We start from the raw sequence: 27,315 nt of genomic DNA on the forward strand, positions 1-27,315 counted from the left end.
ACAGAGCCATTTGAGGTTGTAGAGTAGTATAAAAGACAATGGAATGATGTGGCTAACAGTTCCCTGGAACCTTTTCCAACAGGAGTCTCAATGTGACATAGCATATATAATCACAAGAAACCCCTGTCCCCAACACAGTAGGATTATTGTTCTTTGTGTCTTGAGCTCACCTTTATTTTTTTTGCCACCAAAAGTCTTTTACCCTATGAATCAGTGTATACCTAATCATTTAATGTGCTCATTCTGGGTATTTGGAATAATTATGTATTTACAAAGGTAATGATCCTGTATTCCAGGGATCAAGCCCCACGTCAGGCTTCCTGCTCAACAGGGAGTCTGCTTCTCCCTCTCCCTCTGCTCCTCCCCCGGCTCATGCTCTCTCTCTGTCTTTGTCTATCACTCTCTCTCAAATAAATAAATAATCTTTAAATCTAAAAAAAAAGTGCAAAGAGACAATGATGTCTGCACATTCTTGTATGCCTAGAACTGTCTTCTCCCCTACCTGCCTCAAGTGTGAGCACAGCACTGACACTTGAAGTAAAGGTGCATCAGGCAGTTCAAAGTTACAAGACCCCTGGAAATTACAAATACTACCCATCTTTGTGCATAACACACACACACACACACACACACACACACACACCCCACACTCTCTTACAGGATTCTTAGTATCCTTTCTCATGCTGAAATCTCTCCTTTCTTTGTTACTGTGCTCCATATTTTCACCAAAATCCTCATAACAGTCTTTGACAAACCTAAATTTATATTCTATCATTCTCTCTAGACAAGATTATTTAATGACTTTACCTTGTACTGCTGAGAAAATCCAAAATACTTTTTGTTTGTGATCTGGCTTCCCCCTGCTTCTCTAACTTCATTCCTCACTATGGTTGCCCTGCTTACCTGCCTGAAACCTGGCTTTTTGTTTTTCCTGTAACAACTCACCTATCCTATAATTGTAGGGATAATTCTTCAAAGTATAACTCTTACTTGCCAAAGGTAGACATTAGGCAGTGTTGAAGAAAACCTAATACTTAAACCCTGCCTGTACCAATTTGAATCCTTAACACTTTATTGTTAGTATATTGAGTCCATATTTATATTCTGGTTCCTGAGTAACACTTTGGTTTATGTAGCTTGTCAGGTTTCCATCTGCTCTCTAATTTTTACCTTCTGTACTCCTCTAGCCCTAAAGGAAGAACTTTGAAAACAACTCTTTTACCTTATCCTTTCTACTGCCTAAGGGATTAGGTGATTTCCCAGTTGAAATCTTTCTGTAAACTAAGAAATCTCAAACTTTGATAGAGGTAATATGTCTCTAACTGCATATTTCATGTTTGGCCATTTAAAACCATCCCTTAGATAGTGGCGGGGGGGGGGTGGGAGGTTGGGGTACCAGGTGGTGGGTATTATAGAGGGCACAGCGTGCATGGAGCACTGGGTGTGGTGAAAAAATAATACTGTTTTTCTGAAAATAAATAAATTGGAAAAAAAAAAAAAAACATCCCTTAGAGGAAAATGGGCAATAAATTGATTTGAACTGCTTGATTTTATCAGTAAAGTTGGAAGAATGAATAAAAGAATCACAACAATTCTTTGTATGATTATCAATTGCTATAATATTAATAGTATGATAATTTTATATATTACGAAATTACATCAGGAATAATTATAAGCAAACAATTTCAGTATCCGCCTTGACTAGAAAATGCCTCTTGATTCCAAGGGGCACCTGGGTGGCTCGGTAGGTTGAGTGTCTGGTTCAGCATTGGACTCCTGATTTCAGTTTGGGTCATAATGTCAGGCTCATGGGATGCAGCCCTGCATCGGGCTCTGCCCTCAGCGCACTCTGCTTATCATGGTTCACCTCCCCTTCCAATTCACCCAAATTCCCTACTCCTCTCTAACGCCCCTTGTCCTCCATGCTATTTGTTATGCTCCACAAATAAGTGAAACCATATGATAATTTTTAAAAAAGATTATTGGATTGAAAGATAAAATTAACTTCTATATCAAAAATTACAATACTTACTAACTTGTGTTTGGGCTTTTTCTCCTTGTGTGTCCTCTTCTCTTACCTCTGGTGTTTTATCCGCAACCCCTTAGGGGGTAGCTAGTTTGGAGGGAGGTGAATATGAATGATCAATATGTAGATTTGCTGTGTGAACATTTAAGTTCCCTTTTAGTTTTGTGTTATTTGTTTACTAATTAACAAAGTGAACTAAAACCTATTTAAAAAATTAAGAAGGACTTTTCAAAAGTATGTGATCCTCACATATGTTTGTTTTCTTCTTTCTCTGTCATGTGCGTTACAGTTACTGCATTAGCAGAACTGACATTTGAAGCAGAGCTCTTGAGAGGCATATTGATTCGTTATATTGAAAATATTCCCAGTGCAGGTAGAAGCAGGTTACCCTGAATTTATCAAATGTAATCATTAGAGGCATTTACCATGTTGGTGTCAGTATATAATCTCTGTTAAACTTTCCCTTTCACTTGCTTCCCTTTCCTTAGTAGGTAAAAAGGGTGGAGGATTACATAGAATTATCTCTAATGGTAATTAATTACTATTCAGTTTACAGTAATTAATTACTATTCGGTTTAAGGAAGGTATATAGCCTTTCTGATGCCAACTAATTGTGAAATTTTGTATATTTATGATTATATGTTATTTTTTTAAAAAATTTAATACTGTATGTAATTTTCAAGTCTTGCCATTGAATCTACCAGAGAAGATTCTTCAAGCCTAGTTGCTGAACTTCAAGAAAAGCTTCAGGAAGAAAAAGCAAAGTTTCTAGAACAACTTGAAGAGCAAGAGAAACGAAAGAATGAAGAAATGCAAAATGTTCGAACATCTCTGATTGCTGAACAACAGGTATGTTCCCCAACCCTTGTTTCATTTATTTCAGGTCTAAAGAAGATAAACATAAATTAACAAATATAATTTTTTTGTGTAACTCAGGGCATCTTATATCTTACATGTGATTTACCTGCATTGACCCTGTCATACTTATTAAATATCCTCATGATAAAAGCATTTTCAATTCAGATTAGGTTTTTTGTAAAATGAAAGTGCTTCTATTACTTTGCACATATTTGAATTTTTCCCCCAAGCTCTCAGATTTTATTACTCTAAATTACATGCTGATCTATACAAATTTCTTATGCTTCCTATAATTTTTATCCATGTGACAGTCTAGTGGTACATAATCGTGGCCTACTGTTGAATTTTGTTGATTCACTTGATTAATAATATTGAGGAATGGTGAGAGGGTAAAGCTTATATGGGAAACGGGCACAGACCTCTAAGGACTAGGTGGTGGCCTTCTTCAGGAGCTGTGTTTCACCTCAGGCACTTGGAGAGAAAATAAAGGAAATCCACAGTTGGATTTGTACTACTGGGTTGGGGAGAAAGAGTGGAGAACTGCTAGACGTGGGCAGCTGTGGGGACAGTGGATGCCTGCTGTGACAGATCAGGGCAGGGAGAATAATGACCTGCTTTTTTTACCCCAAGGAATGCTTTTCTGAAACAGGTAACATATTGCAGTTGATACACACATTTGTTCAATATATGTGCTATTTTCCTTTTCCTGTAGTGGTGTGATTACATTTAGGTCTTTGTAGAATTCAAGAAAAGTATAGAAGTGTAGTTCAAAACCTGTAGGAACTTTCTATTTTTAAGCCTTAAGGCTTGGGGAATGAAAGAAGAGCCTGAAAGGGGGAATAAGAAAAAATAACTAAAAAAAGGAAAAATGTGGCTATGGAAGTCAACAAAATTAAGTGTTCAGGGAGATGGAGTAGCAACCAGTTTTAAGGAAGAATTACCAATGAAGAGATTATTAATGATGTCTCTGTTTTTAAAAAATCCTTTGTATATGTCTTAGATATATTTTATATATACATCTATGTTTAAACTATATCTTCCATTCACTTTCTTTCTCTGTGCTCTTTTGTGAGCTAATACGCAATTTCTGATTTACAAAATTAAATAAGGGTCGGATTAATTGGCTGAAATATGCTTTTATAAATATTTGGGATGAATTAACTGACTAAAACACTATTATAAATATTTGTTAATTTTCTATACATACATAATATATGGAGAAGTGGCTTAACAAAAGAAATGGCTTAGCATCATAAATGTTCAAGGCATCTTCATGTATGCTTTCTGGCTAGAAATGGTATTTAACTCAATCTTTAATGAATTAACTAATTTTGATCTAAAAATGGCATACTAAGTCATCTCCCAGTTTTTAGCATTATTGGCATTATGCATTGATCGAAAGATCATAGATTATTAAATTTGGAATTGGAAATGCTGGGCAGATGGGAAGAATCAATTTAGATAATTTACCATTCAGCTATTGCTTTTAAGTTTAAAGAAGATCTTAATGGAGATCTTATAAATGAAATTGTTAACAATTCAGTTATCTTTATAAAAGAAACTGTAGTTAGAATTGCCAGATGGGCTTATGTGATCTGTGTAGGCACTTTGATATATGCGTTTCACAGTAGGAAAGTTTTTATAAAAAATTAAAGGAGTAACAGATCCGGTTATTATTAACTACATGTGCAGTGGCTATTGCAAATGTCCAGAAAGGAGAAGAAGATGGGATAAAGTCATCTCTATAAAATATTACTGTGGTAATCAAGACTTAGCTGTAAGACAAAAGGAAGATTCCAGAAGCAGAAAGATTATTAAAGAAAAAGTAAAGTGGATAACAGCACTTGTTTTCTTTCTTCCCAATTTTAAAATCATCTGCTAATGCTTTTCCTTTGACAATAGAGATGTAGATAATAATGAAAAAATAGAATTCATTTTTAAGTGATTAAATCGGAGCAGATCTTAATATGGAACCTCAGGACAACCCAGTGACATTGTTTTTACCACAGTAGGACATTCTTACCAAAAATTAACATCATTTGTGAATTGCATTTTATCTTCTCCACATACAAATGCACCATGCAAAAATATTTGCTAGAGTCTTTAGCCCTTGCTGCTGTGTACATGCAGGTAATTTAAGTAGTTGTCATTCTCTTGTTCCAGACCAATTTTAACACTGTTTTAACAAGAGAGAAAATGAAAAAAGAAAACATAATCAATGATCTTAGTGATAAGTTGAAAAGTACAATGCAACAGCAAGAGCGAGATAAAGGTTAGTAATATTTCACAATATATTTTTATTTTTAAAATTAAAAAATCATATGAAATGTTTTATAATGTTATTTCAACTTGGGGGGGCCTTCAGATTTGATAGAGTCACTATCTGAAGATCGAGCTCGTTTGCTTGAGGAAAAGAAAAAACTTGAAGAAGAAGTCAGTAAGCTGCGTAGTAGCAGTTTTGTTCCTTCAGCATATGTAGCTGCAGCCCCAGAACTTTATGGAGCTTGTGCACCTGAACTCCCAGGTGAAACAGAGAGATCAGCCATGGAAACACAAGATGAAGGAAAAGTTGATTCAGCAATGGAGACAAGCATGATGTCTGTACAGTAAGTACATATGTCTTCAACTGCCTTAAGTAATACATGCTTTTATAGCACTAGTGCACTTGTCTAAGCTGAAAGCACTCAAGATAGGAAATACGTGTAGCAATGCTGGTTGCCCGCAGCCCATATATCTGAAAGTTGTGCCATTTAAATTCGTTTAAGCTGTAGATTTGAGAAATATTTTAATACTGCTGATTGTGTGTATTTGAATCACTTTGACCTGTTATACTTTTTATGTGCACCAGACTTTTCATAGGCCTCCAAGATAATGATCATTGCAGTAGTGTCAGACTATTTTTATTTATAGAACTGTTTAAATTTTGAGGCCCATTAACTCGAGGAAAAGGCATTACTATAGTAATAAATATATTTATTTTGATGAGTGTGTATTGGGTGGGAGAAGGCAGAGGAGTTTTTTAAAAAGTAAAAATGCAGCTTTCCATTTGGTTTAAAAAAAAAGGAGTAGAAACTGGTTAACTTGAGTCTTGGAAAGATATAAGGCTTTAAGACTGTATGTGAAAAATAGAGAAATGAACTAATTCAGAAAGGCAAGGCACAAACCTCTAAAGAACCCATGGTGATTAGAAAATGTAAATGACAGAAATAAGTCAAAATATGTGGAAAGTTAACTGACCTAATGAGAAAACCTCAGGGGGAAAAAAAAAAAAGGATCCAATTCTACATATGAGAAGCACCTAAAGAAAAATGATAAAGGGAAAAATATATAAGCTACTCAAAGCAATAGTTTTTATAAACTTAAGAAGAAGTTTTCATATTTAGAGAGAGCAGTTTTACCATAAGCAATTCATTGTTATGTAGATGCTTGAAAATGTAACTTCTATCAATTGTATATGAAAGAAAAATGGATTAAAACTAGAATGAGAGGGGCGTCTGGGTGGCTCAGAGGGTTAAGCTTCTGCCTGCAGCTCAGGTCATGATCTCAGGGTCCTGGGATTGAGCCCCGCACCGGGCTCTCTGTTCAGCGGGGAGCCCGCTTCTCCTTCTCTCTGCCTGCCTCTCTGCCTACTTGTGATCTCTGTAGATAAATAAATAAAATCTTAAAAAAAAAAAGTAGAATGAGAACTTTTCAGATCCATATTAACAGTAGAATTTCCTCTCAGGGCACAGTGAAGTAAAAATAAAACAATACAGAAACAGTCAAGAAAATTCACTATATACCAGATCACAAAGGAAGTCTCAAAGGTCTAAATATTGATACAATTCCAGCCACTAAACATAAGTGATTGAAAATCAGTAACAAACATAGAAGTTTATACATTTCGAAATCTGAATACCTGTATATTCAACATAGGTATTGATAAGAAAATGGAAATTTAGTTATTTAAATCTAAACAAAAGTATCAAAAAACGAGAGATACTAAGAAGGTGGTAACACTGGAAGAATTACATAATCTCAAGTATCTGTATTAGAAAATGAAATTCGTAAAAGTATATGAGATGTGATAAATAAAATATCAAGCAAAAAGTAGGTACAATATGTGGAATGAGTAGAACCATAACTGCAGGTATGGTTTTAAAAATTATACAGAATAAGATAAAAGTTAATCTCATTTGTTAATATAAGTGTAAAAAGTCCACAAGACAATTCCAGCATTTTAAATACAATGGAGTATTAAGATGATCATCATGACTCAGTGGAGTGTTTCAGGAATGCAATAATTAAAAACTTAGTAAACTATGAATAGAAGTGAACTTTGTTAGTTTGAGAGAGTATACATGAGACATAGCAAATATATTCAATGTTGAAACATTTAGAAGCATTTTCCATAATTTTAGGAAGAATGCCAGAATGCCAGCTGTCACCATCACCATTCTGCAAGACAATAAACAATAAAAATTGGCAAGTAAAGTCTTAATTGTCATGATATCATGATAATATCCTTTTCAAACCACATAGACCTAACAGACTATTAAAAGTAGTAAGACTGCATCAGAGTGTGTGTCTTAAATATATCAAAATAGAGCAGTTTGCATCTATTTACCAGCAAAAGCTGATGGGAAAAAAAAAAAATATATATATATATATATATGTATGTGTGTGTGTGTGTGTGTGTGTGTGTGTGTATGAGGTCCCAATGAAAATATAAGGAAATTATTTGTTAGTAATGAATTTAACGAAAAATATGCAAGACCCTTGTGGAGAAAGCTGTGGAACTGTATGAAAGGTACTAAAAGGCTTGATAGTTGAAGATGATAAAGTATAGTGTTACAAAGATACTGTTTTTTCATCAGATTTATTCAGTTATTTATACCCATTTAAAATTTCAGCAGGATAAGTAGGTAAAATTTGATGTTGGATATTAAAACTCATACAGAAAAATATATGTGCAAAAAAACAGTAATAACTTTCAAAATTATCAGCGAGTAGGAATTTATCCTGCTGGATGTTAATATGCAGTCTTAAGCTATGTAGATGATAATTCCGTATATTGTTGATAAAGTCACAGGTAAATAGATTACTAGATTTGGTTGTCTTGAGTAAACCGATGGATGTATGGAAATTGATGGCATTTTAAATGAGTTTGGAAGAAGACGTGAGACATTGGAGTAATACCTGGTTGCTTATTGGTGGAGGGTAACCTATATTTTATGTTATATACCAAAAAAATACTACAGATATATTAAAGACTGAAAATTTTTTTTTTTAACATAGTAGCATTTTTTAAAGTAGACTGCTTTGAATATGGAGTAGGGAAGCGTAAGGAAAAGACTAGTAAGTGTTACATTAAAATTTCTCTCTTTTTCTTATACACACACACAGAAATTTTTTAATTTGATGGATATATCTGGTTCCTTGGTTGTGGTGGTGGTATCATGGTGTATGTATATGTTTAGACGCATCAAGATGTGTATATGAAATGTATGTGCAGATTTTTGCATATCAATTATTAGACCTCAATGAAACTAAGAAAAAGAAAATTGAAGCTAGGGATAGTAATGCCAATTTGGTCCTTTTCTAATTGGCTTGTTAAATATGCTGGATTTCTACTTATTTCAACCAACTTTAGGAGTTTCCCTTTAATTTTCTGTTTGTGTTTCTAAAGTTATTTTAAATAACTTTAAATACTTATTTTAGAAAAATTAAAAATGGTAGTTTAACAGTCATTCTTCAGGTTCCTTCTCTAAATAAGCAGTATCAGAACTAGCATTAAACTCCTTAGGAATTAAAATCTTAGAACCCTTCCAAGTCCTACTGAATGAGAAACTCCACATCAAATTCAGTTCTAATACTTATGAAAATATCTCATAACTATAGATTCAGATATTCTCAGAAAATACTAATAGTCCACATCCAACAATACATAAAGGGGATTCTTATTGGGTTTATCTCAGGAATGCAATATTGGCCGAATATTTAAAAATTAGTTTATGTAATATACCCTATCAGTATCAATAAAGAGATACTTTATTTAAACACTCAGTAAAGCAGGAACTGAAGAGAACTTCCTTAATTTAATAAAAAGCATCTTACCCACAAGTAAGATCATACTCAGTGATGAAAGAATGAATGCTTTTCCCCTAAAAATTAAGAAGAAAAAGATCCATTCTTCTATAAAGGGCACTCAGGCAAGAAAAAGAAATTATAGTCATCCATTCCATATTGGAAAGGAAAAAATAAAACTATCTTTATTTGTATCTATAACATGTTCTTGTTATTGACAGTCCCAAGAATTTCACTAAAAGTCTAAATATTTAAGTTTAACAAAAGAAGCTCAAGACATATACACTGAAGGTTATAAAATATTGTTTAACAAAATTGGAGACCTAAAAAATCCCATGTTCATTGATTAGAAGACTTAATCTTGGAGCACCTAGCTGGCTCAGTCGGTAGAGCATACTTGATCTTGGGGTTGTAAATTCAAACCCTACACCGGGTGTAGAGATTACTTAAAAATGAAATCTTAAAAGGGGGGGACTTAATCTTGTTGAGGTAGCAGAACTCTTGTGATGTGAAGATTCAGCACAATATTTGCTGTTGAAGTATGCCTTTTTTGCAGAAGTGGACAGTGGGTCCTAAAATTCATATGGAAATGTGGTGAACTCAAAATAACCAAAATAATATGCAACGAAGAAGAATGAAGTTGGAAATGTACACATCCTTATTACAAAAATTAATACAAAGCTAGGGCAATCAAGACGGTCGTGGTAGCCTCATCTATATCTGTGTGCTTGTATATGTGAATGTATATGTTTATAAATCATTGAAAGTCCAGAAGTAAGCTCTCATAGTCAGTTGAACCCTTACATTATGGTCACAGCTGCCAAGACAACAATTCAATGGAGAAATAATAGCCTTTTTAGAAAATGGTGCTGGGACAGTTGGATATCCACATGAAAAGAGTGAAACTGGATCTTTCATTTACTTTACAAGACAGATTAACAAAGTGGATCATGGACTTAAATGTAAAAGCTAAAATTATGAGTCTTTGTGACCTTATGTTAGGCAAAGCTTCTTCCTACAAGAATTAACATTTAGAAGATAGAATTCCTGCCTCAGTCAGGTTGCTTAAAATGTAATCTGTGAATTACACATGCAAAAGAATTTAAAACATTAAATTATAATACTACATTACCACAATAGCAGACCTACAAAGAGCCATAAGAGATTACTGTGTACAACTATTCCCAACAAATTGGACAATCTAGAAGACATGGATACATTCCTAGAAACATACAACCAAACAAGACTGAATCATTAAGAAAGAGAAGATCTCAATAGGCTAGTTAATAGTTAAGGAGATTGAATCTGTAATCAAAAACCTCCCAGCAAAGAAAAGTCCAGGACCAGATGGCTCCTCTGGTGAATTCTGTCAAACATTTTTTTGAAGAAGAACTAATACCAAACTTCCTGAAACTCTTATAAAACACGGAAGAGGAAAGAACTCCACTGAACTCATTATATATGAAGCCAGCATTACCCTGATACCAAAACCTGACAAGGGAAGGAAAGAAAAATCCAGAGCAATATTCCTAATGAACAGATGCAGAAATTGTCAGCAAAATGTTACTAAACTGAATTCAATAGTACATTACAAGGAGCACACGGGGCGCCTGGGTGACTCAGTTAAGTTGTCTGCCTTCATCTCAGGTCAGGATCCCAGGGTCCCAGGATCGAGTCCCTCATCGGGCTCCCTGCTCAACTGGGAGTCTGCTTCTCCCTCTGCCCTTCATCCCACTTATGATCTCTTTTACTTGCTCTCTCAAATAAATAAATAAAATAATAAAAAAAAAAAGCATCCATCGTGATCAAGTGGGATTTATTCCAGGTATAAGGGTAGCTCAGTATCTGCAAATTAGTATGATATATACCACATTAACAAAACAAAGGATGACAATCATTTAATCATTGCAATATATGAAAGAAAAAATGCATTTGACAAAATTTCCAGCGTCCCTTCATGATAGAAACTCTTAACAAAGTTAGGTGTATAGAGTGAATGTACCTCAGCATAATAAAGGCCATATATGAGAAACCCAGATCATATGAAAAATCCATTTACTAGTGCAAAGCTGAAGGTTTTTAAGATCAGGAATAAGACAAAGATGCCCACTCTCACCACTGGAAGTCATAGCCAGAGCAATTAGGCAAGAAAAGAAAATTTGTAAAACCCCAAACTGGCAAAGAAGAGTGAAATTTTCTTTTTGCAGATGATATGACATATGTAGAAAACTCTAAAGACCACCAAAAACTGTTAGAACTAATCATAAATTCAGTAAAGTTGCAGGAAGGAATGAACTCAGTAGTGTTTTTATATGCTAATAGTGAACTAACAGAGATTTGAGGAAACAGTCCCATTACAATTGCATCAAAAAGAATAAAATACCTAGGAATAAATTTAACCAAGGAGGTGAAAGATTTGTACATTGAAAACTAAAACATATTGGTGAAATTGAAGAAGACACAAAAATAAATGGAAAGGTATCCTGTGTTCTTAGATTGCAAGATTAATACTGTTTAAAATGTCTATTAACCAAAGCAGTCTGCAGATTTCATTCAATCTGTATAAAAATTCCAGTGGCATTTCTCAAAGAAATAGAAAAATGCAATCCTAAAATTCATGTGAAACTACAAAACACCAAGTAGCCTGAGCGATCTTGAGTAAGAGGAACAAAGCTGGAGACCTCACATTTCCTTATTTCAAACTGTCTTAAAATGCTATGGTAATCAGACAGGTGGCATAAGCACATGGCTCAGTGGAACAGAATGGAGATCCCAGAAATAAATCCCCACATACTAAGCAACTAAAATTTGACAAGGTAGCCAAGAAAACTAATGGGGAGAGGACAATGTCTTCAAAAAATTGTGCTGGGAAAACTGGATAGCCACATACGAAAGAATGAAATTGGATCCCTGTGTTAACGTCATATATAAAAATCACCTCAAAATGGATTAAATACTTGAACATAACCTGAACCCATAAAATTCATGGAAGGAAATATAGGAGGTGAGCTCCTTGACATTGGCCTTGGCATTGATTTACGGCTTTTTCACTGGAAGCAAAGGCAACAAAGATAAATAGGTGGTGCCTCATCAAATTAGAAAGCTTCTATACATCAACAAAATGAAAAGGCCAGCCATGGGTGGGAGTAGATATTTGCAAATCATTTATCTGATAAATTATCAATGTCTGAAATACATAACGAATTCACAAAACTCAATAGCAAAGAAACAAACCAGCTAAAAAGTGGGCAAAAAAACAGATGTTTTTTCAAAGTTGACATATAGATGGCCATCAAGTATGTGAAAAGTTCCTCAGTGTCACTAATCATCAAGGAAATACAAATCAAAACCACAAGATAACAGTTACCTCATATCTATCAGGATGTCTGTTATTACAATCAATAGATAACAAAAGCTGGCAAGGATGTGGAGAAGAAGGAGCCCTCATGTACCATTTGTGAGAATGTAAACTGGCACAGCCACTATAGAAAACAGTATGGAGGTTCCTCAAGAAATTAAATGTAGAACTGCCGTATGATCCAGCGGTCTCATCTCTGGTTATATACATGCGCAGGAAATGAAGTCATTATCTCAAAGAGATTCTTGTACTCCCATGTTCATTGCAGCGTTATTCACAGTAGCCAACATACTTAGGAAGCATCCTAAGTATTTCTTGATAGAGGAATAGATAAAATGGTGAATAAAAATATATAATGGATTATTACTCAGCCATAAGAAAGAAGGAAATTCTGCCCTTTGCAACAGTGTGGATGAAACTGGAGGCCATTATGCTCAATGAAATAAGCCAGGCAGAGAAAGATAAATACTACATAGTATCCCCCATATGAAGAATCTTTAACTAATAAATCAGACTGGTAAAGTAGAAAAGTGGTTGCCAGGAGGTGGGAGGAAAAGGTGCAAAATTTCAGTTGTAAGATGAATAAGACCTGAGGATATGTATGTGTATATATATATATATATACATACATACATACATACATATATATATTACACACACATACACATACATACAGTATGTGTTGTGTATTTGAAATATGATAGGAGAGTAGAATTTCAGTGTTCTCCCTGCCTTGCAAAAAAGGTAAGTGATGGAGGTGTTAGTTTTTTGAGTATTTTAGTGTGATGGGCAGATTCACACAAGGCACATTTATAGCCATTTAGTAATACTTCTGAAGTCTATTGATATTTGGTTTATTTTTTTATAAAATAAAACTTTAAGTTCTGTAGCTTACTCAAGTATGTGTAGAATTTTATTTTGTTTGTAGTTTTAATGGTGAAGCCACCCAAGAAGTACCACTTGATTGGTAACATAGATTAACCCCACAAAGAGGAAGAAGAGTGGGGGGGGGGACTTAAAATTTAGAAGACCTTATCTCTAGAAAAATGCATGCACAAAGTTTTGCTTATAATTTCAAACAGTTTATAGACCTAGGTTCAAGACCCGGTACAAAGAATATATACCATTGAAATGTATCCTAATTTAAATAGGCTGCTTTTGAAAATTTAGTACAGACCTTTAAATTTTTTAAGTGCTCTGTATTAATAGTTAAAGTTAGTATAAAATTTCCAAATCTTATTGGAAAATGTAAAGTTAAGAATTTTTAACAACTTAAACTAAAATACATCATTCTCTTTTAGAGAAAATATTCATATGCTCTCTGAAGAAAAACAGAGAATAATGCTGTTAGAACGAGTAAGTAAATTTCTTTCTTGAAATACAATGTTTGCTATGTTCACTTTGGAGATGCAGTTACATAAACCTTGTATTGAAAACATACACAGTTGTGTTTATAAGTTAATCTTGCTTTTAATGGTTACTTTAATGGTTAACGTTTTGAGAAATACTGTCATTTTTTTTTTTAATCCAACTGGCTAAATGTTTGGCAGTAGTAACTCAGTCCTTTCCTTTTCATTTCTTCCCAATAATTTAAGTCTCTATCAGTAAGAAAGATTGGTGTTCTTTATAAAATGAATATATGGAATAATGATTTTATTCAGTAATGGTTCAAAATGCACAGAACATTATAATTATGAACTTAAGTATTTCAAAAGCAAGGTAAATATTTTCTAGAATTGGGCAAAAATAGAATATGAATAACGAAGAAGAAAAGAGATTTTTAAGAGATTAATTGAACAAGAAAAAATTGGCAGTCGTGGTTTCCTCCCAGTTGTACTACTGGGTTGTATGTAATTTTGATTTAAAGTTAACATATCTTTGTTCATAGACCACTTTTCATTCCTTAGGCTTTTAAGATTTTCTACATTTTTTTTTTAATTAAAGAGTTGTGTGATCACTTTTGTCAGAATCAGGTGGGGTGTGGGTTACAACTACAGAATCCTTCTCTTTGGCCATATCTATTCCTATCCCTGTCTCATATCTATTCCCTACAGAGTCTTTGGGGATAGAGCTCAGCTACATACTGCATATTTAGAAGTGTCACAAGTAATTCTAATGCATGTAAAATTCTGAGAACTCTAGGACTAGGTAAATGTACCTAAAATTATTCTAACTCTCTCTTATGCCTGTAAATAATTAAAACAGTTGGAAAAGACCCATAAAAAAGAATATCCTAATCTTTCATAGTAGATCAGAACATTAATGTGAAGATTCAGGAAATTTTGACAATTACTAAGTTTCAATTTGAGAAGGTACAAGGAATTAAACCACAGGGGTCTTTTTTTTCTCCTGCAGACATTACAGTTGAAAGAAGAAGAAAACAAGCGGTTAAATCAAAGACTGGTAAGTTATTTTTCTTACCAAATAGATATTAACATTTCAAAATGTTTTGCAATATCTTTCACTATAAATACCATCAGAGATGTATACGGCTTGATTAATTTATTTCTAGTAGCTTCATTGGGCCTTGTGGGTCATTAATGAATTGATTCTCAGAGTGATGACCTTGTTTCAGAGTTACTATATGTGGCCATAGAACTGACCAAGTGGACTGCCTTACTAATATAATGTTAAAATCAATCAATAAAATCAAAGCAGTTTTCTGATTAAAAGCTATGATCACTTAGGATTCCATAATTATGTGTATTTATAACATCAAGTTAGGATTCTTAAGTCCATAACAAAGTTAGAGGTACTCTTCATAGGCCTTTTGAAAATTAACATGTTCACATGGAAGTGTGAATAGTTAATACATTGTATCCCTTCCCCTTTCTTTCTCTTTTTTTTTCTCTCTTTTTTTAAATTTAACTTGAGCTGTTTGACCTTGACACCTTGCATGAGAGACTATATGGTTTTGAATTAATCTTGGCTCAGCTGTCACCTGCAAACCTAACCAGTTACTTGAACAGTTATACAGTTGATCTTACATGTTTTAATAAAGGAATTACTTAATTTTTCAAGTTCTAATAATTGTAATTTACAACAAAATAGGAATAATCTAAGGCCTGTGTTCAATACTTTTGAAAACTTTAAGGTACTGATTAGAATTGAGCTTTTTAAAAATTGTGTCTTATAGGGAAACATCTGCTTTCTTTCATATGCCTTTCTTCCCCAACTCAGACAGTGTAAATCACATCTTAATTCTGTAGTCATTGGTCATATAGTCAGTTAGTCTATAGTCGTTCCAGTCAATTTATCACCAAGATAATCTTAAGGCTATTTACTATTTTTCTAAGTAGAGGAAATTGTTGTTCACAAAGACTAAGAAGAATTGCCTATCCCAGACATCATTCAGTATGCTGTTTTATGCAGTATTTCCAGTAGAATATAAGCTGTGTCTGGCAAGGATTATAATCAATTTTCTGTGTTCTTAGCACCTAGACTAGTAACTGGTACACAGTTGATACTTGGGAAGTGTTCATGAATGAAAGCTTTTTGCCCTTCAGATCCAGAGTACCCCACTGCCACCCCAAGATACAACTTAGTGTAAAGCATACTTTCATATTAGTTTACAACTGTTTTCACACAGTGTTTTCTTAAATCTCAGCCCTCGTTTATTTTATAATAAATATATGAAAAACTTAAAAATCAAAATAAAATTGAATATGGTCTGGAAAATGGGCAATCAAACTTGTCTTCACTGGCAGCATATAGACCATTTTGATGATTCTGAAAAGTTACTACACTTTTAGGCCTTTCTATTTACTATTTGTTGTTCGTTTTGTTTCCAAATGCTAATGAGACCCTGCATCGTTCCAGATAATGTTCCGAGGGCAATGGAAAAAATTCTGAGCATCAGAATTAGACTTCTTAAACAAAGAGAAATTCATTTATCTGTCCTTGATTTGTACAGCTGTGTAATGGACCCACTCTGCTTGGGAAATATAGGCATCATTGCCATCTTTTCAGGCCCCAAGACCATGGGATACATGTCCCATGTATCATGTGATGGTATTAAATAATGGATTAAAGCCTGTTTGAAGAGCAAGCAGTCCCAGCTGGGCTAAGGCAGCACTACATCAGCTAGCATGTCCCATTCCATTGTGCTCATCAGGAGAGGAAATGGAGGGCAATCACACCTCTCATTATTTAGCCCTTGCTGGGAATAGTGGGTTTTTAAACTGAAGTTCTCAGAAGTTGCCTTGGAGGTAAGTGAAGAACTTTACCAATTCTCAGGACTTTTTTCTCCCACCCTTATTTTAACCAGAGGAGTATTCTATTTGTTTTTCCTAATTAGATATTGGACCTTAAGATTTTTTTGCTCAAGAGTTTTTCGGTTTGTTCTTTTGCCAAAATGAAAGATTTGAAACCGATGTGTTATAATTGGCAAGCGCTTCTCCAAAACTTGTCAATCTATATTCTGTGATATATTTAATATTAACTGTGTAATTATAAATAAAATATGATTCTATATTTAAAGTTTTTAATGCAGCCAAATTTGATTTAAAAAATACCATATGTAAAAATGTAGGTGAATTTGCCCACTGAAAGTCATTGTTGAAGAAAAGCAATTACATTAGTGAACATAATATTTGGACTCTTAAAAGCTGGGACACAGATGTGATATCAAAAGAAATTTTTGCAACAAGGACCTAATAAATATATGTGGTACTTTAATTTTATAAACTTTATTCATTTTTTTTTTTTAGATGTCTCAGAGCATGTCTTCGGTATCCTCAAGGCATTCTGAAAAGATAGCTATTAGAGAGTAAGTATTATATTTATATTTTCTGTTTTCCATGTGAAATAAATTTATTGATTTTTTAAAATTTATTAATTTATTGAATTGTTAATGAAAATATTTTTCAGTGGCTGTAATCCTTCAGATTCAAGTGCATTGAGCTGAGTGTTTTGTACCCATTGGTAGTAAAAATTTTTTATTAAAAAGTATAGTTTTCATAAATCATTCTTGGAAACATTAGCATTATATTTGAAGTCATTACAGCTTCAATTATCATTATACACAAATATTCCTTTTGACTCTACTTTTCAGCTAATGCCACCTCTTTTACATCCTATTTCCTTTTACATTGTAGGTTGGAGAGTCAGATTTTTTAAGTCATACTGTTTCCTCATTTTTATTTTTCAGATTTCATTTTATTGATATACTACTACAAATTCATAATATGCTATTTATCAGTTGAATAATTTCATAGAGAGTCTTCCAGGACCCCATCACCCATCATAATATGTTGGTTTTTGGCATGGGCTATTAAAAGGAGGATCTCTGTAATAAAGTTTTTCAAAAGCATTGTCAGCAGCACATGAACACATGAACAGCACATATCCTATACCTATGGACAGATACAAAAATCAGTAAACTAGAAATTTTTACAAGACCCTTTATTTTTGTCTAAAATAGGTCTGTCAACTAAATTTTTGGTTGTCAGACATCTGTGGTTTCTGGCCTTCAACTTCTAATTAGAATTTTATCTTTTCTCAGTGATGTTAGAAAGGTAGCTGGTATCTGCTTTTATGTATCAGCTGTATGTCAAATCAAATCCAGTTTTGAGATGAGCTTTAAAAGAAAAAAAAATATTTAACTGCCTAAAGAGAGGCCCTGTCTACCTTTTTGAAGGTGTTCTGGTATTTAGCCAAAACCATTCCTGCCACATCTTGTTAGGTAGGCATCAAGTATTTGTATAATGAGCAATTAAGGAAAAAGCTATTATCCTTTAAAAGCTTTCCCAGTGATTTTGATGATTTTTCAGGAACAGGACCTACTAAATTAAATTATCTTGACAACTAAGAAATCTGAGATTAACTTTCTTTAAAGTTTTTACTTTTAATTCCAGTGTAGTTAACATACTGTGTTATATTAGTTTAAGGTGTACAATATAGTGATTCCACAATTCTGTGTTACTCACTGCTCATCATGATAAAAGTACTCCTAATCTCCATCACCTCTTTTCATCCATCGCCACTACCCGCCTCCCCTCTGGTAACTATCACTACTCTTACTCAACATAGTATTGGAAGTCCTAGCCACAGCAGTCAAACAAGAAGAAATAAAAGGCATCCAAATCAGCAAGGAAGAAGTAAAACTTAACACTATTTGCAGATGACATGGTACTATATAGAAAACCCCAAAGATTCCATCAAGAAACTACTTGAACTGGTAAATTCAGTAAGGTCAAAAGATTAACTTTAAATGCCTGTTCATATTTTGAACAACATTCTAAAAATGATTCTGAAGACACAAAGCCAATTAAAGCATATGGGCAGTTGTACCCACTTCTTTCTTTCCTTGCTCCTCCTTTCGGGCCTTCACCCCAAAGCATTAATTTTCACTGTCCTGTTTAACCCTAACTAAGTACATGAACTGAGCACAGTAGGTTTATCTTTCAAATTGAAGAGCTCTAAAGCTGGAGACAGAAGAAATAGTATGTAGTCTTTCTTTTCCACTGTGACTGTAAATAAGTTCACTTGGAATTTGTTTCATGTTCTAAGATGGAAATGGAGATGAATAGCTTCTTCCTGTGATTAGTGACTATAATACTGTTTTTTTCTCCCCCTTATCCAAGCATTACTTTTGTTTTTTTAAACAATAGTATTGGAGATTTAAAAATTTTGGTCTTTGAGTGTCAATGGGCATCACCCTTTGAACATGTGCTATGTATGACCAGCACTCCCACTGGGAGCAGGGTAGAGTTAAAAAAAAAGAAAAAAAGAAAAAAAAGATCATGTGTTAATGTGAGTTTTAATAATGTATTGATATTTGAATATAGAGTAGAACATTGCAGAATATATACTTAAAAGTTTTCAGAAGAGTGAGGCAGTAACTATTGAGACAATAAATTATATTCCTTTATTCAGTTTTCAGGTTGGAGATTTGGTACTCATCATCCTAGATGAGCGCCACGACAATTATGTGTTATTTACTGTTAGTCCAACCTTGTATTTTCTGCATTCGGAGTCTCTGCCTGCCCTGGATCTCAAACCAGGTGAGGGTGGTAAGTGTCACATCCATTACTAAATTATTAAACCTGGAGTGTAGAGAATATTTCAAAGATTTTTCTACCCTCTTGTTTGAGTATGACAGAATTAAATCACTAAGAAGGAACTCTGCTTAATTTTTTTTTGTTGTTTTTTATAAAATCAGTATTAGATTATTTTCCTGGTCTCTGGACAGTTCAAAATTAGAGTATATTTAGTGCATTTAGGTCAAGTATCTCATACCCTAGCAAAAGTAGAATTATATTATCAGAATTCCCATATAAATGCAGCCTATTTAAGCTTAGTTCACACTCATTTATTTAAAAAGGCAAAAAAGACTACTTTTAGAAGAAATAGTCTCTCCAGCTATAAAATATCTTTTATTTATTATCATCTTATGTTCCTACCTTGTTTTTCATTAAACTTGTCAATACTTAATTTTTAAGGCGTTCTAAAAAATAGTTTTGTTAAAATTTACCAAATTACAATGTCTATTATAATTACTTTGAACTTAGAAGAATAGAAACCTTGGGATACTTAGCTTAAATAGTATTATTAAAATACAAGAATGTATGTCCATTTACATTGATGTTTCTTTTCAGAATGACTTAACCAACATGGGCAAATACCACCTCTTGAACGAGGCCCATGTCACATAATCAGTCCATCATGGTTGTTGGTGAATGTCCACACACTTGTATAGTTTTCATAAGACTTTGAAAAATGAGAGGATAACCTTACAGCTTACTGGCTTTGTGTCTTGAAAACAGTGAACTTGGTATTGTTTTGATTTTCTGTGGGTTTCTTTTGTCTCATTTCTTTAAGCTTTTTATTTGAAAATGATTTTTATTTACCAAAGAGTTGCATGATAAGTACAGAGCAAAAACAAAAGACCCATACACCTTTACTCAGATTCAGCTATTGTTAACATTTTGCCCCATTGTCTTATTCTACACATGTATGTCTAAGTGTAAAAACACATAAATATACACAAATGGGTGCGTGTTTTGTTTTGTTGCCTGGAACCATATGAGCCTAAGTTATATCATGGATCTTTGTCTTTAAATATTTCAATATGCATTTCCCAAGAATAGGAGAGTTAGTGCTTAAATCTAGGAAATCAACTCAGTGACTCAGTTGGTTGAATGTGCAACTCTTGGTTTCAGCTCAGGCTGTGATCTTGGGCCCGTGTTGGACTCCAAGCTCAGGGGGAATCTGTTTGAAGATTCTCTCCCTTTCTCCCTCCACATGCATGCATTCTCTCTACCCCTCTCTCACAAATAAGTAAATCTTTAAAAAATAAATAAATAAATAAATAAATGAAGGGTGCCTGGGTGGCTCAGGCGTTAAGTGTCTGCCTTCGGCTCAGGTCATGATCCCAGGGTCCTGGGATCAAGCCCCTCATTGGGCTCCCTGCTCAGTGGGAAGCCTGCATCTCCCTCTCCCACTCCCCCTGCTTGTGTTCCCTCTTTTGCTGTGTCTCTTTCTGTCAAATAAATAAATAATATCTTTTTAAAAATAAATAAATAAATGAAAATAAATCTAAGAAACACTGTATACTCTTAGAGATTCACAGTGCACATTACCATTTTAAAGGTTCTCAGAGGTCTTGGAGAAAAGAATTTAACAATCTTATTTTACCAAGGAACTCCAGCCTTCTCTCCCCTCCAACCTTTTTTTTTTTTTTTTTTTTTTTTTTTTGAGAAATACAGAACAGAGGATACCAATTGGGGATGATGCTACCCTACCTTTCTGTCATTGCCCTGGGGAATAATAATAGTGGTTTTTTTGCCCATGACAGTGGGACTTATTTACTCCTCAAACAAAACATAAGTATTTAGTTTTAGATCATTCTTTCCAGAAATCATGGATTGTCTGTGATGTGCTATATTACTCTTGAGAATATTTTCCATATCCTTTGGCTTAGGGGCTTTTATCTTTCTATCATGTGATACATCTATATATTTTTATTTCTAATAGTTTACTCATGGTATCTTTTTAAAATTTTTTAAAAGATTTTGTTTATTTGTTTTTGAGTGAGTGAGTGAGAAAGAGAGAGAGCATGACTGTGAGGAGGGGCAGAAGGAGAAGCAGACTCCCCATTGAGCCGGGAGCCCAACACAGGACTCAGTCCCTGGACCCTAGGATCATGACCTGAGCTGAAGGCAGACACTCAACCAACTGAGCCACCTAGGCACCCCTTGCAATATCTTTCATTTGTATGTTGCCAAATAATGTTTACAGAATAAAAATCAGTTTTGTCTTTTCTTAGGAATTTCAAAGGCTTTAGCCTAACCAGATAGTTTACTGGCCAAATACTTTTGAAATCGACTCTTTTAAAAACGTATCTTCTGATGAATTAAAAAATAAAATTTTCTTAGCTTGTCACACTTTGGCTCTATGAGAACTATTGTTTTCAGCCTGTCTCCTCCCACATTTTCCATCTCCCCTTCACATAAGCACTGCCTTTCCAGACTTGGTTCTTAACCCTTTAACTGCCATTTTTTCTGCACTGATGATGTTAACACTCCATGCCAAGGCATACCAGGCTGCCAGGCAGATGCAACTCCTGCCCTTGAGCACTGGCGTTCAAGGCACCCCACCCCCAACACCAAAGAAAAGGGCGGTGGTTTGCTTTGAACCTAGAAAAGAAATTTTTGTCTGAGTAACTGTCTGCTTTCAGAAATGGACATCGTCATCTTCCTTAGCACTTTCAGTAGATGGCACCGTTGAGCTAATTTAGAATTCCTAGATTTATTCGTTCATGATTTGTACTTAGATTATTTGTATTTCTTGAACTTTGTTAGTTCTGTGATAGGATTTATCATCTATATTTAGTGAGAAAAGCCAAAACTATGGCTGAAAAGTAAAAGGAATTAATTTTCGATTTACAAATAATTTTGTATTTTAGTGATTTGTTTTAAAAGTCTTATACCTTCTTTTACTTTAGAGAACTTTATTTGATTTGATTCTGGCAGTTATGTTTTCATGGGTGATTATATCCTTACTTTTAAAAAGAAATTAACAATTTCATTCAACAGCTTCAGGTGCATCTAGAAGACCCTGGGTACTTGGAAAAGTAATGGAAAAGGAATACTGTCAAGCCAAAAAGGTAAAAACTACATCAAAAGATATAAACCTAGAAACTATCAAGAAGATTCAGATTCACAAACTACTTCACCTAGAAATTGTTAGTAGGGCAGTGGTTTGTCCTTTAGCTCATTTCATTAATACCTTGAATTTAATGAGTTGTGAGTATGAACCACCAATTTTATAAATATCTGTTATTTATCTTTAACGAGTGGTTGTAGGTAGATTACCAACAGTTAGTTGGCCTGTACATGAAAATAACTGCAAGTTTCTGTTCTAGAACCATTATGTTTTCTTAATCACACAGTGTAACTGGTGATTAAAAGTGGATCTATTTGTAGCCAAGTTGTTTTTTCTGATTTTCATATGCTTACCCCTATTGAAGAAAGAATGCAAAAAAATTGGTGACTAAAAATGTACGTGACTAATGTCAGCAGTATCAAAGCTATAGCGTTAGAGAGGAGTAGGGAATTTGGGTAAATTGGAAGGGGAGGTGAACCATGAGAGACTATGGACTCTGAAAAACAGTCTGAGGGGTTTGAAGTTGCGGGGGGTGGGGTGGGAGGTTGGAGTACCAGGTGGTGGGTATTATAGAGGGCACGGCTTGCATGGAGCACTGGGTGTGGTGAAAAAATAATGAATACTGTTTTTCTGAAAATAAATAAATTGAAAAAAAAAAAAAAAGAATCAATGGAATCTAATGAGCATTTTTCCTGACTCACTGTAATTTGGGGCCCCTCTGCTCCAAAACACTAATGAAACTTAAAACAGTGCTTTGAGGGTGCTTTGATACTTAAAATCATGACATATATCTCCCTTTGTACTATATTCTTGAGCAGTGATTACCAGCTCTTTCTTCCATCAGTATTAGTGGTTCAGTATACTCTCAGGTGTAAGGGCTGGATCTTGTATACTTTTATAAAGACTTCTCCTCACCCATGCTTTTCAGCCCCCAGTACTCTAGCATTGAGTAGTGTGATAGGACAGCACCTCTGTAATTTGGTTTTACCCATTTAAGTGATTCCTTTTCTTCTTTTCTTAGGCACAAAACAGATTTAAAGTTCCTTTGGGGACAAAGTTCTACAGAGTGAAAGCTGTGTCATGGAATAAGAAAGTATAATTTATGGAAGAAATTAAACCTTCTGTGACGTTTTTCTGATTTGTCCTACAGTGCTTACTCATCACTCCAAAAACAGCAGGCCATCTTTTTATACAAAAGTCACCGTGACAATATACTTCATTGGTGTATATCACTTACTTTTTAACTGGCTACGTTTTAGGAACAATAAATTCATCAAAACCCTTGGCTGAGTTAAAATGGTTTTGTTTTTGTTTTTTTACCCAAATAACTAGAAATGCGGACCAAACTAGTTCATTTTCTCAAAGGGCATACCCTGCATTGTGGCTTATGGTTAGCCATATTAATTGCCTGTTACATATACATTAGCTTGGACTTAGATATTAAATGTTAGTTATTATTACCAGCATTTGTCCTTTTGTGAAATCAATATCAGAAAACTTGCACTCTTAAACACATTCTTTATAAAATGTATAAATTCTTCAAAACTATTTAAAGAGGAGTGTTATTGCATGCAGATAATCATAACTTTGAGTTTGCCTCTGTAGATTACTAAAGCAAATTGTTTCATTTATTTTTTTAAATGCCCTTTGATGTTTCAAAACAAAAAGAAACTCTTAATTTGAGTGACTGATGATAAGATCAGCCATAATCAGCAATCTTCAAAAGCACTTTCAACAGTGGTTACCTGGGTTCTAAAGGGAAGAGTCAGTGCTATCGACAGTTTCAAAGGCAGCACTGGAGACTTCCCAACCTCTTTATTATTTGGTTTAGAATAGTCATATTGATGAAATCGTAATTCATGGTTTGATTTCAGAAAAAGCATATTCATTGTACATTAACCATTTAGAGGTCATTTAAATAACAAAGTATTGTATTGTAAAAGACATGTAGAATTTTAAAACAATAAAGATTTGAACCTGTAAATGTGTGTGCCTTTTAAAGAAGGATACGTTTTTAATATATTTGAGTGATTGCTGGGAAGTGTGGAAAAACTTGTTCTGTATCAAATCAAAAGAGAAACATGTTTATTACAAAAATGTTCTTTAACTATATACTATGTAACAGGGTAAAACAGTGTTATGTAGAATAGAATTGTGTAAACTAGGTATGTAGACAAATTGCTATGGAGCAAAGTTATTTAAATGAGTTAGTTGAGTTGGATGAGGCTTGTTTCAGGTTTGTTGCTAGAGAACAATAATTAAATGATTCTTTTTCAGAAAATATTTAATTTCTTCTTAAAAATAAGTTAAATATTTTTTTAAATATGTATATCTAATAGTACAGAAAATGGAATAAACACCATAGTGTATAGATAACTGAATTTGACAGCATATTAATGAATAAATGAGCAAATGATTTCACATGTTTCTATTCAATCCTTCCATGACATCTCAATGCAAAAAAACCAAAGCAATAAACTACTTTATATACCGAATGGTTTTGTTAAGCAGATTTGGTTGAGCCTAAATGAATCTGCCAGATGGACTATTTTGACTTATTTGGTACCTGTCACACACATAAATATGTGGTCATTGTTCTGTGGAATCAAAGTGGTCTGACACATGAAAGCCATCGTTTCATTAATGCTCCTCTTTAATGTTGGATTTTATTGCTCTTAGTTTTTCTTCTTTTATATCCATCCTATCAGTGTTCATATATCCCTTTATAAAACACATGTAAGGAAAATGCAATTTTCTTAGTTAAAAAGAAAAATGAAACCTGGAAGTCAGAACTCACTGAGTTCTTAACCCTCTGGTTATGGTCAATGTGTATTGTACTTTGGGGCATCAGAACTCCTGAGTTCCATTTCTAGATCTAACCTTAACTTTGGGCAACTTAAACTGAACCTCAGTTTTCTCATGTATAAAATGGTATACTATTAGGACCTACCTCCTAAGGTCATTTTGAAGGTTAAGTGATGAAAATTAATACAAGGTACTTAGAACAATTTCAAAAACATTAAATACTGGATAAATATTAGCTATTGTAAAGATTTTTTGCGGAGTCAAAAGCTGTTAAATTCACTACTCAGATTCTAATAGAAATATATCTTTATTCCAGGGATGAATGTTTAAATCATATTTTTCTTCAAGTAAAATTCAAGCACATGTAAAATATGTGGGTAATTTCTTCTTCCTCTACATATGCTAAGAACAGAATGAACAAAAATTATCTTAACCTTCACTTTCATTTTTTAAAATTTTCGTGGTATAAGACATGCACATGCTTTCAAAAAAATTAATACACCCCTAACTAAGTCCCTGTCCTATTTCCCAGTTGTACCACATAGAGGTAAAATTTTACTTGTTAGACTTTTTTAGTTTATATACCAAATCATAACTACACTGCAGTTTACTTGATAATTTGTTATCAGTTTACTGTCTTATATGAAATTTTAATTATTTCATTAGAACTCACTCTGCTCTCTTTCCGGTAATTTACGGTTACTTTTCAACTAGCATTTACATTGTCATGACTCTAAATACTGTTTGCTGATCCAAGTCCTGAGCTAGGATTACATTTCCTTCCTTGTACAGCCCGTAGTCTATTTGAAGCTTCTCTGTTGTTTTTTCTTTTTGTGCTATTATTGTATAATTGCCAGCGCCTCAGTTTTTTTAAATGTTTCCTCGTATTTCATTTCATCAAGTCACATTTCCCAGAGACCTGCATTTTGGAACCATCTCTCCCATGTCTCATTATACACTGCTAAAATGAATCAGTTGTCACTTTGAACATTTCTTGGAAACTTGACCCGGAAGCACACATTTGTTACTTTTGCCATTTGTTTGTCTACTGCAAAATGTCCTCATCTTTCCAGCTTCCAGTAACAGTTTCTCTACTTTCCCAACCTTCACAGACAACTCCTTCACTGTTCTGGCCTTTGGTCAGGCAGTGCCAAATGTTAGGCTTTTGTTATGACAGCCCCACAATTTTGGTACCAATTTCTGTATCAAGTGTTTATTGTGTAACTGTTCATTCCAAAACAATTAGTTGCTCACATGGCTGTAGTCACCTGTTTACTCAATTTAGGCTAGATGCTCTATATTCACTGAAGTGTCTAAAGATTAGTTGGGGTTGTCACCAGGGATATTTGGGTTCCCTATGTGGCCTCCATCATAATACCCTGGCTTTCTAAGCAATGCAGCATTCCTGAAAGAAGTAGCAAACGTCTGAGGCTTGGAAATCAAATTCTGTCACTTGTCTTTTGGTCAAACTAACAGAACCAACTTACATTCAAAGGAGTAGCAGGGGATAAAAATTGTCTTTTTTAAACCATCACAATTCTTTCTCAAGTTAGGTGCAAAGTAGCTATTACCCCCTTGATATTTAGAAATCGTTATAGATATCCTTGAAATTTTTTTAGACTAGAATGTGATTTAATGATGTCTAAAGCCACAAAATTCAATGTTTAAAATAATTTTCCACAAATACGAATTTTACTTAGTAGTAAAAACTGGAAGCAGTTAAAAATGTCATTGTCCACTAATAGCTTTTATATTAGTCATAGTCTCAGAATATAAACAAGCCATCTTTGGCCAATTTTAAAAATGCTTTCTATAATTTATTATCTTTATGAATAAGATGGAAATTCAAACACTTCTCAACATAGTGGTAATGAGACGGCAGTCAGCTTAAACTATTTGGTTTACATACTTCTTAGGTTTCTCAGACTTGGATACCATTTCATTTGAACTCCACCTATTCCATTCCTACCTTTTTTTTTTCTTTTTTTTCTTTTTTTTTTTTCTCAATTTATTTATTTTCAGAAAAACAGTATTCATTATTTTTTCACCACACCCAGTGCTCCATGCAAGCTGTGCCCTCTATAATACCCACCAC

General features: G+C 33.9%; 1 protein-coding gene across 3 annotated transcripts in view; it reads left to right on the forward strand.

Annotated features, from left to right (window-relative positions):
• RB1CC1 (RB1 inducible coiled-coil 1) overlaps nt 1–24,910 on the forward strand; it is a 95,562-nt gene extending 70,652 nt beyond the window's left edge. Inside the window, exons 16-24 of one of the 3 annotated variants that reach the window (XM_044245605.1) lie at nt 2,710–2,875; nt 5,048–5,156; nt 5,250–5,490; nt 13,610–13,664; nt 14,664–14,711; nt 17,018–17,076; nt 19,185–19,321; nt 22,346–22,416; nt 23,437–24,910. In XM_044245605.1, coding sequence (XP_044101540.1) covers nt 2,710–2,875; nt 5,048–5,156; nt 5,250–5,490; nt 13,610–13,664; nt 14,664–14,711; nt 17,018–17,076; nt 19,185–19,321; nt 22,346–22,416; nt 23,437–23,514 — 964 coding nt within the window. In that variant the 3' untranslated portion in view covers nt 23,515–24,910. The remainder of the gene's footprint in view (nt 1–2,709; nt 2,876–5,047; nt 5,157–5,249; nt 5,491–13,609; nt 13,665–14,663; nt 14,712–17,017; nt 17,077–19,184; nt 19,322–22,345; nt 22,417–23,436) is intronic. The other 2 variants (XM_044245606.1, XM_044245607.1) reach the window with 2 other exon arrangements.
• The last annotated feature ends 2,405 nt before the right edge of the window (nt 24,911–27,315 follow it).

The sequence above is a fragment of the Neovison vison genome, chromosome 4, assembly GCF_020171115.1.
Source record: "Neovison vison isolate M4711 chromosome 4, ASM_NN_V1, whole genome shotgun sequence".
In the NCBI taxonomy this organism is placed as follows: Eukaryota; Metazoa; Chordata; class Mammalia; order Carnivora; family Mustelidae; genus Neogale; species Neogale vison.